Consider the following 15,738-nt stretch of genomic DNA (forward strand, 5'->3'; position numbering starts at 1 on the left):
ACATAGTTGCGATTACGCCGATTTAACTTTCCATTCCATGTTTCTATAGTTTTGTAATATCTATTTGAGCAGTACTATTGCGCGCAATCAATTAAATAGTTATTAGCAAAGAAAATTCGCATTCGCCATATTAGAGACAAAAAAATTAATCGGGCCTATCAAAGCCTGTTAAAGCGCAAATTCAGTTTTTTTTTCCTACGACCTCGGCATCCTCGTTCCAGATAACTTCATCATCTCCATACCGGGGACCCATGCATCATCAGAGCGCCGACAAGAATCGGCGACCGTGAACCGACTCAGCGCTGACGGCACTTCCTCGCCAGGAACTGGATCCGCAAACGTCGCTCCATCGGCCTTTCAGCGGCGCTGAATTATCGTCGCGGCGTCTTTTGTTGGCGGTCTTGAGGTGGCGCCCAGGAAGCCATTATTAGCGTGGAACCGGTCGCGATTGTCTGCACTCTCCTCCGAGATGATTATCGTGTCCTGCGGCCGCTAATTCCTGCCGTTGCAGCGGCACAATGGGCCGCGGCGGTGGTGGGATCGACCGCTCGCGTCCTCCCGTCCCGTACGACCCGAATTATTGCCGATCCGTAATCTTAATGGGCCCGCCATCAACGGAGCGGTCCTTCCGCCATCGTTGCTGAACGTGCTTTTTACGAATACGCGATATTATGATATGCGGATCCGCATATAAATTATGCAGCTTTATTTTTTCTCGTGGAGTCGTTATGTGTATAAAGCTCCGACCTGACTTTTCCCAGAAAGAAACTCCCGCGAGACGATCATTTTGTTTTGAAAATTGTTTTCGACATTTATTGGTCCTGCATTGAAATACTAAAAAAAAACATTATTCTGGAAAACTGGTCAGTGACTTTCCATTAAATTAATTTTATGAGCGATATCTCTTGGTACTGGCGAAATATCAATGTAAGGAACTGTTAATCGACCTACATAACCGTCAACTCGACGGGTTTGACATAAAATAGCAGTTTCCATTCAGTTATTCATTATTCAGTTAAACATTAAAACAACACATTAAAAATCATCGTGGTTCGGTAAATCGAATACACAGCGCTGGCGCGGCTGTCCCGTGTGTTAGAAATATTTAGATATTCCCAGTATTGCTTGCGGCTCTGTGTCTTATCTATAACCAAACTTCTGATATCGGCATAGTATTAGTCTTTAAGACGTAAGATATATTTTTTAAAATAAAAGGTAATGTTAATAGTAAAAATAACCTTAAAAAAAGTACGAAGATGATAACACATTGTGGCGACCGCCACGACCCTTTAGGCCACCACTAATTCACCATCAACAACTACAAAGGTTGGCAACGCCGGTGGATTGGTACCATGCAGTTCCAGGGTATAAAAGACCATCACGACGACGTCTCGCTCTCTTGTCTTATCACCGTCCCCTTGTAACAGTACCACTTCCACAGCGCTACCGTACTTCCTCTACTTAACCTAAAATCCTGTCAATTCTCCCATCGACCACATGTATCAATCGTAAGTTAAAATAAACAACTTTGATTCAACCAGTGTTTTTAGTTCCCGTGCAAATTCCTTCCAAAAATAGTAGTGAGTGTTCTGATAAATGATCGCAGCGGCAGCCACACATTTCGACCGATTGACCGACCCGACGAACATACCTACAACATTATTCAATTATACATTATTATATTTATAACCAATTCCTTATACATACATTCCTTTATACTTCTTACTTTTTCTTCTTCTAACTTATTAATTACAATACAATAAAAGTTGCAATAGAATTTGTTTCCAAATAAAGGCAAGGTTAATATATTTCATGGAGAAAAGGCTTAGCCAGCATTAAAAACCACCAACCTATTTAGTGAAATCAATCAACGATGTTAATATTTTATGTTTTTTTTAGTATATATAAGCAAGAAGCAACGTGGAAGCAATACAACTGTTGTCCATTAGTTACATTAGTCCATACAGAAAATCAGAAGATTGAAGCGAACCAAACCACACTTGGAACTTGTATGCTCTTATTCTTAGCTTAAGTAGTTTAATTTTGGAGCGTCATTTAAGAGGATATCTTCAACGTTCAACACTAAACAATATCTTCCAATATCTCAGAATACATAAATCAGTTACACAATTCCAAAAGTACTTGTTGAGCTTCCAAAAACACCCATACTAAGAGTCTGTAGACACAGTCGAAAAATTGATTGAAGTACTGTATAATAGTAAACTTTCGTTATATATATATTTACTACTTTTACATTATTACATTTACAAACTTTTACGTTATTAGAGTGAGTTCACAACTGAATAATTAGTAATATATGTTGTTATTATTAGCAAAATATTTGGATGAGAGAAAATTTCCACAAATAAAAGAATTATTTATAAAGATACCGAAAGCAATACAACTAGGAATTGCTTCCGAAGGTTATATACATTTAAAATATAAAGAAATTTTAATGATTGACTTGTTTTCTTTCAGAAACTTTTGCCGCTACATCCACCGTTGTTTTCTCCAACATTTCTTTTTGGAAATGATTCCGGCACCCTACTGGCAGTGGCAGGGCCCAATGGTATCCTGGTTTTAGAATTGCCTCATCGACGACCACCTTATGGGGCCTTCGACAGCAACAAAGAAGTGGTCTATTGCAGGTACTTTTCTATTTAGTTTTATTTTTATACCTCTTGATATGATTTAAACACAACCATACGTTTGCTTGTAAAAAAACGTACTAAAATAAAAGGTCTTAAGATATGTGTTTGTTCAAACTGGTAAATGTCCATTGTAAATGCTTTCGGAAATTATGCTAATCAGTATTATCTGGGTTTTAGAAATCCAGTATATTCTTAAATGACCCCCCAAATTTAAACTACTTAAGCTAAGACCAAGACTATACAAGTTTCAAATATGATTTGGTTGCCTTTCTATCTTCTTATTTCCTGTATGTTGTATACAACTTCGTAAATGCATTTGATTTCGAGGTTGATTTTTTGGTTTGATTTTGACCCTGATCTACTCTGTTTTTTGGCTAACATATTGTTTCCAATTTAACCTTCCCTTAAGATGGATGCCAAAGCATTTAGCTTGAGGAATCAGTGATCCGACAAATAATAGTAAATAATTAGGTTTTTGTCAACGCAAAATTAACCTAGAAAAATTTGGAGCTATTAAGCTGTATTTTCTTGCCTCTAGACCATTTGTTTTTAATGTCGTCTATTTATTATCTTCTAATGACGACTCTGTACCACTTATAACTTTTCAATTAATATGTAATTGAGATAGATTTTTCATTATTAACAGTAACGTTAGTGTCTTTATTTGATACATTATTTAAATTAGTCCTCTGTCTTGTGCTACCAATTACTGGCTGTTAATTGTTTTGTTTAATAAGTACATTTAGATCAATTTTGTATGAATCTCTACTGTATTTTTCCGGAAGAGTTTTTGTTTTCACCGTCCGATTATTATAAGCGGAAAAGTCGTACGTTCTTTGTTTCGAACCGACCTATTGACTTCACTTTTGTTGATTGTAACACCAGTTGATTGTAACACCATACCCCTGACCTGGGAACTCTTTTCAGACCGTTAACTAAAGTGTTAACCGTAAAGAAATACAGATGTATTTCTCGAAGGGAAAACCTCAAATTTCAACGACACGTGCAATATTTTCACATATGTTTTATCTAAATTAATCAGGTATTGGTTTATAATGTTATTGCTGAACTGGTGTGACGAAAAATCGGAAGTAGTTCAATGTAAAAGTCAGCCACTTTGCGTTTTAAGCAATAACCATGTCATATCAGACGTCCTAGAAACGTTGCAGGCAACGTACTGCAACTATAGTGTAATGGTTAGAACGTTGAGTTCACACGCGGTGGTCGATGATTCAACTCCCAACAGGGCAGCAGCTTTTTTGTTCTAGTTTTATTGGAACATCTGTCAAATTACCTAGGTAACTAGGTAACAAACCCCGGGGCTGAAACGTTTATTATTCAATCATTGTTTCTTTATTTCTATTTTTCCTCATACGGGCATACACTTTTACTTGGGCTATCCATTGTAGTACTTTATAAAATAACTGCGTAATATATTGACTAGATATCTAACACTAAAAAAAGAAAACGGCGCCGACATCAAAGTGATCAGTTGGTAGTAGTTAGTTGGTAGGTATTAAGCTAAATTATGTGTATATAGTAGAATATGAAATACGTGTAGTAGATAGGTTAAATAAAGTTTCAGTTTATTTTTATTTAGCTATTACAAAGATGATTATGTACATATTTTATTTAGGAATGTGTTTTTCTTTTGTATTAAAAGTAATATTGATCATTTTTTACTTTTTAGTGAGTTCCTTATTTATATTTTGAAAACCCGCTAACTAAAAAGTTAACCGTAAAGAAATACAGATATATTTCTCGAAAGAAAACCTCAAATTTCAAAGATACGTACAATGTTTTCACATATGTTTTATCTAAAATAATCAGATATTGGTTTATAATGTTATTGCTGAACTGGTGTGACGAAAAATCGGAAGTAGTTCTATGTAAAAATCAGCCAGTTTGCTTTTTAAGCGATAACCATATCATATGAGACGTCTTAGAAACGTTGCAGGCAACGTAGTGCTACTGTGGTGTAATGGTTAGAACGTTGAGTTCACACGCGGTGGTCAATGATTCAACTCCCAACAGGGCAGCAGCTTTTTTTTCTAGTTTTATTGGAACATTTGTCAAATCACCTAGATTAGGTGGCGAACACCTGGGCTGAAACGTTCATTATTTTTAATCACTGTTTCTTTATTCCTATTTTTTCTCATACGGGCTGCACTTTACTTGGGCTATCCATTGTAGTACTTTATAAAATAACTGTGTAATATATTGACTAAATATCTAATCAGTTGGTAGTAGTTAAAATTAGATTGTAAGTAGATAAATAGATTTAGGTAGGTAGTAAGCTAAATTGTGTGTATATAGTAGAATATAAAATACGTGTAGGTGAAATAAAGTTTCAGTTTATTTTTATTTAGTTATTACAAAGATTATTATGTACATATCTTATTTTGGAATGTTTTTTTCTTTTGTTTTAAAAGTAAGTTTGATTATTTTTAGTTTTTAGTGAGTTCCTTATTTATTTTTTGAAATCGGTTCAATTTTTTGTTGAAAATATGTTATTTATGTTATAATTGCGTACTATGGAACATATCTATTTAATCTTTTGTACGAGTTTTTTTTTGGAAACGTCAATTAATCACTTTACTGGACAATAATCGAGCAGCCGAAGTATTCTTTTAATGGCACAAATATTCCAATACATAACTCGCCGGTCCGTTAATTTCATTAACGAAAAAAAGATACGGGACGAACAAAAAGGGATACGTGGAAACGGCCCCTTACGGCAAATTTAAATTTAATGGCTTGCCAAACAGTTTTTTTTTTCGTGCGGCGAAACGGTATCCGAAGCGGATGCACATTTTTCCGCGGCCGTTTTCCACGAAGGACAAATACAATAAATATCAGAGAAAAAAACGCGATAAAATTCCGATTTTCGACGCGCTGTTCAAACACGATGTCCGGTTAATTTCGAATTTAAAAGGGCTGTTGAATTTTTATCGGGGATGACCAAACGGCAATGGCCCGGCCGTATTGTAAATTTGCTGTCTTTGCTGCCCGGGCGACGCGGAGCATGTGGGGGGAAAGGCCGGCGAAAGCAAACTAATAACACCTTTCTCGTCGGCGCCGATCGACTTTATTTTTGCAGTAAAATTGGCGCGAAATTATTTTCAGCTTCCTGGACAAAAATATATGGTCTATTCAAAGTTATTTTGTACATACGTCATCTAAATTTGTGACGTCAAAACGTCGCAATGTTGCCGCAGCAACTCAGAGTTTTAGTTCAGTTTTTGGTTTGACGTACAACAAAATTCTCATCTAAATAAAATAATTAAACAAAAATACTGTTATCAAATATAATTTGTTTTAACATTGTACTACATCTAATACATATACTATCGAAGGACTTAGTTTTGTTATATTTACATTGAACTCTTTTCCACACCACCCATGGGATAGAATTTTAGGCGCGTTTTTTTATATAATGGTACACCCTTGGACGCCTAATCCACCTAATTAACAATTATATATCAAGGTAGTGTATTTTATGTTCATTAGAGAGCATATTTACCTTTTTACGTTTACTTCTTGGTTCCTTCGATGGTGTGTTTACTTGTCAAGTCATCTTAATATCACTGTATTTTTTATTTCTTCTACTACTACCTGTGTACACCATTCTCGATAAAATGAATTACTGAATTCTGCCTAATGCATTTACCATATTTACAAAACACTTAGTATTCATCCTCTCCTCACACATTCTAACCTAATGCTCATGTTTAACTCTAAACAATTACAATCATATCTATGCATACAAATCTATCATACCTTACAATACCATTTTCTACAGTTATATTCTATTAATTATGTGCATACCTTTAGTTGTTTCCACTCTTATCACTGCGTCTCAGGAATTTCCAGCATTGCACAACATCACATATTCTGGTTTCCTTGAGTCACTGCCACTTTTCGAGTCACTGTCCAAGTCAATCACTAAACTGTTAATTTCCAATCTGTCTAAAACATGTTCACAATTCCACCATTTATCAATTACTTCCTCTGTAGTTCTTATCGAGTTCATCCAAACCGAAGATGTTATGATCTTCCACATATCCAAACAGTTCTTGATGGAATATCCTTCTCGACCAGCATGTCTGTTATAATCATTCTTTTCTACCTCCCATATCAACTCAATATCAACCCAACTCATAGTAACAATTTTAAATAGTTCATTCTTTAACATCATAACAACTCCAAGTTCTTTAAAACCTGATTTTCAAACCACTGCAAAAAAAAGTTATGGTTCATTTCTCCATGGTAGTCACCATTGTACTTAGAGGTACTTACGTAGTACTTACTTAATTCTGCAGCAGAAATAAAACCTCTTTTAAGCATGAAGAATTATATATCTGCAATGAATTATTAATAAATGTTATTATTAACAAAGCCTAATCGATAGTTATTTCAACGTTTACCTTTTTTCCTAAATTTTTGTTGTATTTACACTATATTTATTATCATCTTGCCCTGAGTGACCCAATATACCATTCTGAAATATCCATGTCTCATCTGATTAAACAAATTGATTTAATAATTGTTGCTGACTATATTACAGACTATATTAATAGAAAGGTATATTAATAGAAAACTATATTAATAGAAATAACTATATTACCCAACAGTTTATGAAGGGATATTCTACATCCCTCAAATAGCTACATATCTTTCAGCTTTTTGTCGATACTTTCGAGACTAACAATTGTCTCTGAAATAGTTGTATTATATTATATTTCGATTGAAAAAACTACTTACTGTTTGATCTCTGATACAGCTAACATTAAGCTGTCCTTAATTCGTCACCCGTTTTGCAAAGAGGGTTTCTTTTTTTGTTTTTTTAATAATGTAATGTAATTATAATATTTTGAATAATTTTACAGACATTTGACAAACGGATGATTTTTGCAGTCTCATTCGGTTTCATGTTCGAATTGGTCAAACAGCATCTCTTTTTAAATCGAATAAAATGAGAAGGAAAATGTCTGACTATAAAACCAATTTAGAACTTTCAACAGGCACATATTGATGACGTGCGTCACTGCTGTTTTGAATAGATTATAAATAAAAATATTTAAACTAGGACTAAGGACTATAGGACTAAAACTAAATATTTAAAATATATATCTTGTCATATATTAAATATATATTTAGTGTTTTAATAGACTAAAGAAATTATCGGGATATTGAGTCATTTATTGTTATAAATAGTTATGCATAATAGCACCATTTGTATAATTATCCCACCTATTGCTAATATTAAATTATAAAAAAAATACATTTTTAGAGCTTTTAGATTTTGAGTATATTTTTTGGATTACGACCTATTTTTGTTAAAAGTAATAAATAATATAACACCAATAACGATAAAAATATTGGGCATTTTTTACATATTTATATTTGTATAAATCAGCAGAGGGTTTTTGTACTTCTCTCAATTATTTTTTATTGAAATAATTTTTTAAGATAATTTTCATTCAATTTTTAAATACTGAGACGTAAACCGCTATATTTGTTTGAACATCGCGGTTTCTTGAAATGAACAGTGATCAAGGTATCATTTGTAAAATACTTACAGCGTGTCTGATTTTCTAAGATTTACTCGCTAAAGAAAACCACTAAATTTTTTACTGAAACTGTAGTTTTCGCATTTTTAGGATATCGCATAACATTTTTTAAATATTTGGTTTTATTTTAATAGAAAAGCGAACATCCCTTGATATATGCGATTTTTGATAGAATATTAACTGATTTTTGAACTGTTTTCTGAACTAATCATAAACAACTATAAATTGCCAACTGAAATTGTAAATTTGTTAAAAATCATGAAATTATAATTATGTTATCTGACAGCAACGTTCCTTCCTTTAACATATGTTAACGGACAATTAATACCTTTAAGTTATAGAGAAAAATATTCTTACCTTATAACTAATTTTACGTTTGTTAATTATAATACATTTTCCGTAGTGCTCTTTTTGTTCAACGTAAAGCCATATAACATTTTCTAGACTACAATTAGCCTATCATCCGCATTAGTTTTCCTAAGCTGTATCCCTTTGACTCGACGAGACACAGACCTACCTACACACACACACACTCTCGCAGACTCACCGGGAAAAATTCAAAGTATTTCCAGAGCGGGATGCAATACAAATTAGATATTTCATTAAAAGAATAATTCTTTACAAAAGAGGTATATTTAAAATTCTTTCACATATCCGTCTCTGCCGCAGAAATAAAAACTCATCTGCATTCGTGGCCACAAAGGACAAAAAGGTGGGACGAGGGGGATGGGGGAGAACGGAGCGGGGCGGGGTGGACAACCCTTCCGGTCTTTCGACGAAGAAAAATATCATAAAACCGGACGGTTCTGGAAATGGACGTCCGACGTTTATTTTTTTGATATTGAAGAATTCCAGCTTACGCATATGAAATATTCTGCGGTATGATGAGAACGTCGGTTCACCTTTTATCTTGTTTTTTTTGTGGTGGCGATGGGGCTTTTGTTTAAATATTTTGTCTTTGGCGGTCGCTCAGCTATTAAGATAATTCCAGATTAAAAACGGGTTTCTAACCAGAACGGTTTTGAGTTTATTTGGAATATTTTAAATATTTATTGCAACATATATTTTTTAAAATATAATTAAGATAGACCTAGACTGTATCTACTATTTAACGTAGGTTTCAACCACAGTCCGCAGCATTAAGCCATCTAGTTGTATCCAGCCTATGGTTTTACGTTTCTTTTGTACTTGGATTAATTCACAAGCAAGACGAGTGCGAGAAAATACATCAATATATATTCCTCAGTTATAAAATTATAATAATATATAGCTATAGTTTACACTAAAGGTATACACTTTAAATATGTTCATTTGGTTTAGTTCGCTACAATCTCCTGACATCCTGCGCGCTGTCCAGCAGTTGTATTGCTTCCACGTTAGTATGATTTTAGTAATCTTCTTTCGTGTTTCAAGGAGATCTCATCTATCAAGGAGATAGACATTGGTAATCAATCGAAGAACCTTGTTTTGACAGCGTTGTATTGATATAGTTGATTTAAATTATTAGTGCAACCCCATATTTGCACCCCATAGGTCCAAATTGGCTTTATAATTGTCTTATAAATCAACCTCTTTGATTTTAGATCAAGTTGAGAGTATCTTCCGACTAACCGGTATAGTTGTTTTATTTTGGTTCTAATGTGTTTTGCTTTTTGTCTAACATGATGTTCTAAACAAATATTTTTTATAACATCTTTATTAGATACGCTTAGTACAATCATAATTATAAATTAATTTATTACTGCATTTCGTTTGTACTTGGATAAATTCCATTCCATAGGTCCAAATTGGCTTTATAATTGTCTTATCAATCAACCTCTTTGATTTTAAATCAAGTTGAGAGTATCTTCCGACTAACCGGTATAGTTGTTTTATTTTGGTTCTAACATGATGTTCTAAACAAATATGAAATCAATTGAAAATGAACGTTAGAGATAATAAAATATTAAGAGGAAAGATAGGCGACGTGGACAAAGAAATTTATCGTAGAGTTCGTGACGTATTGATATTTCGTATCGCCGGCCGTGACGCCGATTCCTTTTGGACGATTATTAATTTGATCTCTTTGTGCCGGCCAACAATAAGCGCACATAAAGCAAAACCGTGTATGACCGCCCCACACCCCCCATTCCAACCCTCCGACCCTCGGCGGATCGGCGATTAAAAAAGCGCTCACGTGCACATACATTAGTATACAAATTAAACGTGATAAATTTGGACATTTTTCAAAGAGGCGAGCTCCCTATATTCTTAATTATCCCTTGGAAACCCTTTTTTATGTGCGCTGCCCCTTCGGACCCAGATCGTCCGAGTACAGGCGGTGGACATGAATTTCAATTTTTCTGAAACGGCAATCTTCAACGTCCCCCCTCCTTCCGAAACCCGCTCCGGCCGGTTCTATCGAGGCTGATAACGAGAATAATTCACTGGACGAGATTTTCTGAACTTCAGTACGACTTTTTTCCTTTTTAACATAAAGTAAATATCCTAAATCACCGCTAGGAATACAATATATAGAGTTTTATAAAATATTTATCAATGAAATAATCAAAAGTCGCATAAGCGTTTGTTCAGTAACTTTTGTAATTGATAAGAATAGAGTTATAATATCATCCATGGATTATTTTTTGATTTTCTCTGGAATTGAGAGAAAGTTAATCAAAAAAAGACGCTTTAATATAATTTTAAAGGATATTAAAACATTTGTTTGTATCATTTTATTACTATGTAAGAAACTTAGGCCGACCAACTGCATAATTCTAGATCAAAGGGCATAAAGATCATTTCTGAACTTTGGTATTTCCGAAAATTGACCCAAGAACCCAGGACCAAGATATTGGCCACTAATTTTTTAGCACCAAAGATGCAAAGAGAACTCGTGGGTTTCCTTTAATCTGGTAATAGATCTATAGACTATTCAAAGTTTTTTTGTATATACGTCATCAAGATGTTAAAAATATTGCCTGCCGCAATTTGTAAATACATTTCAGAATCAGACAATATTTTGCTTCTCATTTCATTCTAATTAAAAAGAGACACAATGCTGTCTGATTAGTTCGGACACGTAAACGAATGAGCCTGTCAAAGGCGTCCAACCGGATATCAGACGTATGCAAAATTCTTGAAATCAATAGTGGTAAGAAGTTATAACTCTAAAACCTATAACTACACAGCCACAGTTAATGGTCGGTCGTAGCTATTCTAGAGTCAGACAATATTAGTCTCCTATTTTCCTTCTAACCAAAAGGGCGATTTCGCAACACAGTCTGTGAGGAATTTGTTCACTTTTTCTTCTACAAATATGTTCAAACAAATTGTACAAAACTTGTACAAATTATGATCTGGGTCTCTTTATTTGTTCTTAAATTGTGCAATACTTTGTGCAATTATTGATATCGATAATAAAAATTATTAAATATCCGAATATTATGTGTAAATATAAGTATTAAGCTAATATATGATCTAATACAGTATGAATAAGCATCCATAAATTATTATCAATAACTATTACTCGAAGAAGAAGATATATGTTATCAATATCTAAGCCCCATTGGTTCATTACTAACATAGCAGTGGCTAGCGGATTTAAATTTAAAATTAAAGCGGAACAAAAGAAGAATATTGGAGGTACAAACAAGAAAAATCTAAATTCTGATTCGATGGACTATTGTTAACTTGTCTTGTTAAAACAAATCATTCAAACCTTATAGGCCATGAGAGCTGTAAACGAATCAATGCTAGAGATCGAAATATCGTCTATGCTTTGGTTTGGTTTGGATTAAACATTACTATTTTATAGGAGAAATAGTGCTCAGTTAATGCAATGTCTTGATAAATGCTATTCGAACCAATCTGCATAGGCAACAAACGTTAAGAGATGTTTTTTTCGTGTGGTGTAGGTGTTTTTATATTTTAGAGTCACTTTTTTATAAGAGATTGCTCAAGTAGTCCAAATTGAGCAGTTGTTTCGGACAAAAATTAAGAAAAATCTTCTAGAACAAAAATAATGTCCGATACCGTTATTCCATTTTCCAGGAAATTTCCAAATACAAAAGGAAATAGTGTAGTTGCACCAAGACAATGTATATTGTCACAAGTCGATGTAAAAGAATGATCAAAATCAACAAAGTCGACATCTGACTGAATGAATGTTTTCTTGATGAATGAAGACGAGACATTTACCTAAATGTTGTTTTATTAGTTAGACACACGTTTGAGTGATATGTTAGATCTTTTACTAGGTATTATACGTTAATTTGTAGAATTTTGAAAGAGGTTCCATAATTTCTATACTATATCTAATGTGATAATTTCTTTTAAATAAATATCAAAACAGTTAATAGTGCACTACATAAACATAAATTCCAAATGACCATCGTGATGATATATTAATTATTTTAATAAAATTCGAATGCATTATAAGAAAATCCAGTGATGATTTCGATTTAGTGATTTTACAACATGATAAGAATATACCATCTATTGGAAATTTCGTGAAAACTTACACGGAATAAATATAATTGCAAAATGAAAAGTTCTAGCACATCCGTTATATTTACCAGACGTTGTCCCCTATCAGTCTTATTTGTGATTAAAAAAAATGGATCGTAGATGTATAATTATTTTTTACCTAAAAAATCTCGAATTTCAAGTATAAAAACGAGGAAAGCCAAGTTGTACACCTATTAGTAAAATTTATTTTCCAATTTACATTCTATTTATTCAATTTACATAAAGTAAAAGTTAAAAGATTGTATGGCTTTGAACCAAATGGCAATGTATACATGCAAGGTAAAAGCAATGTCAGACAGACACACACAGGCTCAATCTAACTAATTTGAAATCTACTAGTTGAGCAATGCATTTTTGAACTAGAGACAGAAAAATCTACCAAGGAAAGCGATGTGTTGTTTTTTTTATTTCTTCGTATATTCGAAGACACATCATAGTCAGTAGTGATTATAATTTAGTCGCAGAAAAATGTCATGTACACAAACAATCGCTTATAGAAAGAAATGTTAAAATAGAAAGAAACATTATAGAAATGAAATACACGAATTAAATGCAAAAAAACAAAACATGCATTATAGTCGTCTCGTCTAAAAATCTCGAATTTCAAGAACACAAAAGCTGAAATCAAAGTTCTAAACCTATTAGTAAAGCTTATTTTTACAATTTACTTTATATTTATTCAATTTAATCAATAAAAGTTAAATGATTGTATGGTTTAGGACCAAAAACATGAAATACTACCGTTAAAATGCTGGGATAACGTTGTTCGAAAATATTTAACGGCAAACCCAAAACTAACAAACTGATTTGGTGGATCAACAAGAAGGCAGACAAAATCGAACGCAAAGCCACCGAACAAACCCCGCGGAGGGCCGAACGCTCCCCTCAGGACAGGTAATGCGGGAGGTTACATAGATAGATTAATTAATGAATAAGTAATCAGGTGTTGATTATAAGATAGAGCGTCGGGGCGGTTTTACCTTATTTTACACGTCTCCCCCTTGCAGCATCGACCGGCTGCTTCATTATAAATAAGCTTCGAGAATTGACAAGTTACTTTACGATTTATTTAGGTGATCGTGGGTACGGATTTACGGCGTTATGGTGTTGTTTCGGCGTCTATGTTATGAGGACTGTTAATTATTTTTGAAGGATTTACAGTAGATGATGTAACTTTTGCTATGTCCTAGCGAAGATACCAATACGATTCCTACACTGGTATTTTGATAGATGTAACAGAACTTTTATTAAATTTACTTTTAGATTATACCCAACGTGATCTTGGTTTGTACTAGTTTTGTCTTTGATCATCTTGTACATTGCACTATTTTTATACAAATATTCATCGTATAACCTGCATGGAATAGTTTTCCAAGTGTTGGTGTTACCGCCATTCATCTTTGTGTTTTTTTTTTGTTCTGGCCTAAAACCAGGCGGTGGAATGCATGACGCATACCCGGTCGCGGAGACTTACCCTGGAGTGACAAGTTGGACCGGGTTATGTGGGACTGCCTCTGGGCTTACCAATACACTAAACTGAAACCGTCACACAGTTGACCCCTGTGAATCGCTACTACTACTGCATTAAATTTGGGGATATGACACCCGCTGATCGGGCAGCCGTTATTGGGCACGAAAACCCGGCGATTTTATTGATTCGCGAACTTGAGTTAACACACGATTAGATACTATCGTGTCGGGGAAAAGTCATGACTGCAGCAACGGAAGAGGTCAGCCTGGAAAAGCGGTGACCAGCTCGCGAACAAGCCCATTTTCAAAAGAACTTAAGCTGAGTTGTTGTTTGTGGAATGATTGAGATATGAAGTGCTTGATTTCTGGAGTGTCAGTTTCCCTATGAATTTGATTATTTCTGACAAACCATGGAGCGTTTAAAATTCTCCTGAGGAGCTTATTTTGGAAAACTTGAAGCCGTTTCACCTGGTTGGGTGTAACAAACTTGAAGTAGACATTAGATCCGTAGAGGAGTACGGACCGAATTAACATCTAGTAAAATAAGCATTTGATGGAGATTGAAAGTCTGCTAGAAGGGCAGATCAGAGAAGATAGCAGGTTTGCTATCCCCGATCATTTCTGGATTGCTTTCTGGATTTGGGAATGCCAACCGAGCCATTCGTCTTTGCTGGTTGTAGTCCCCTAAATATAAGCTTCTAGCCAAATTTCAGTAGACTGTATTGGTTCACAGCAACTTCATTCCGCCTTTAGTGGTCTTACACACTTAATTGCGATGGGTGTGCCAAGAACCTACGGATTAGGCATGATTTTCCAAGCATGAAGGCATGACTAGGAGACTGATTCTGGTTAATTGAACAAATCAAGAGCGGATAAACTTAGGATATCCCTGCGTCAATTATTAAATATCTAGGATTTAAAATTTTAATTAACTTTAACGTCGTTTTATTTTAACCTGTTGAATCGACGGTATAAACAATAGTGTGTATTTTTTTGTAAAAGAATATCCTTATACACAGATTACTTACGTCGCTAGACCGATTCCCGCGCATATTTCTTAATATTTCCAGCACAGTATCCAGTCCAAGTCCTGTCATATAGGACATGCACATAGTATATGATTTGTTGATATTGGTCCTGGTTATCAAAATTATCAGATTTCTTGACCCCTTTCGAACTTGCAATAATTTTTTTTATCAATCTCTTAAAACAATCTGCAATAAGACAATAAGTGTTATTATATTACTTCCATTATATAATATAAGTATCATGACATGTAGAAGATCACTTCAGTGATCTGCTGCACAACTTATAATCTGAATCTTATTCTACATGCTATTCTAACTTATTTTAAAGTCTATCCTAATTTATTATAAGAATTATTAAATCTCACTCTGTGTCTATTAATCAGTTCGTATGAGAGTTTACGTTTGAGCCTATACAGTACACTATCATCGCGCACCTTTAACTCTTTGGCCAGTGCATTGGGATGCACTAATATGTTAGCCTATCAGTGATCACTTTGAAGTCGG

The 15,738-nt window shown here is 34.1% G+C and overlaps 1 protein-coding gene across 1 annotated transcript in view; it reads left to right on the plus strand.

Annotated features, from left to right (window-relative positions):
* Nucleotides 1-15,738, plus strand: part of mbo (Nuclear pore complex protein Nup88) — a 155,683-nt gene that overhangs the window by 99,502 nt on the left and 40,443 nt on the right. Inside the window, exon 2 of the mRNA XM_076398066.1 lies at nt 2,479-2,648. Coding sequence (XP_076254181.1) covers nt 2,479-2,648 — 170 coding nt within the window. The remainder of the gene's footprint in view (nt 1-2,478; nt 2,649-15,738) is intronic.

This window comes from Rhynchophorus ferrugineus, unplaced genomic scaffold, assembly GCF_030347505.1.
Source record: "Rhynchophorus ferrugineus isolate W39M unplaced genomic scaffold, kcgeb_rfMv2 rfM3, whole genome shotgun sequence".
Taxonomy (NCBI): domain Eukaryota; kingdom Metazoa; phylum Arthropoda; class Insecta; order Coleoptera; family Curculionidae; genus Rhynchophorus; species Rhynchophorus ferrugineus.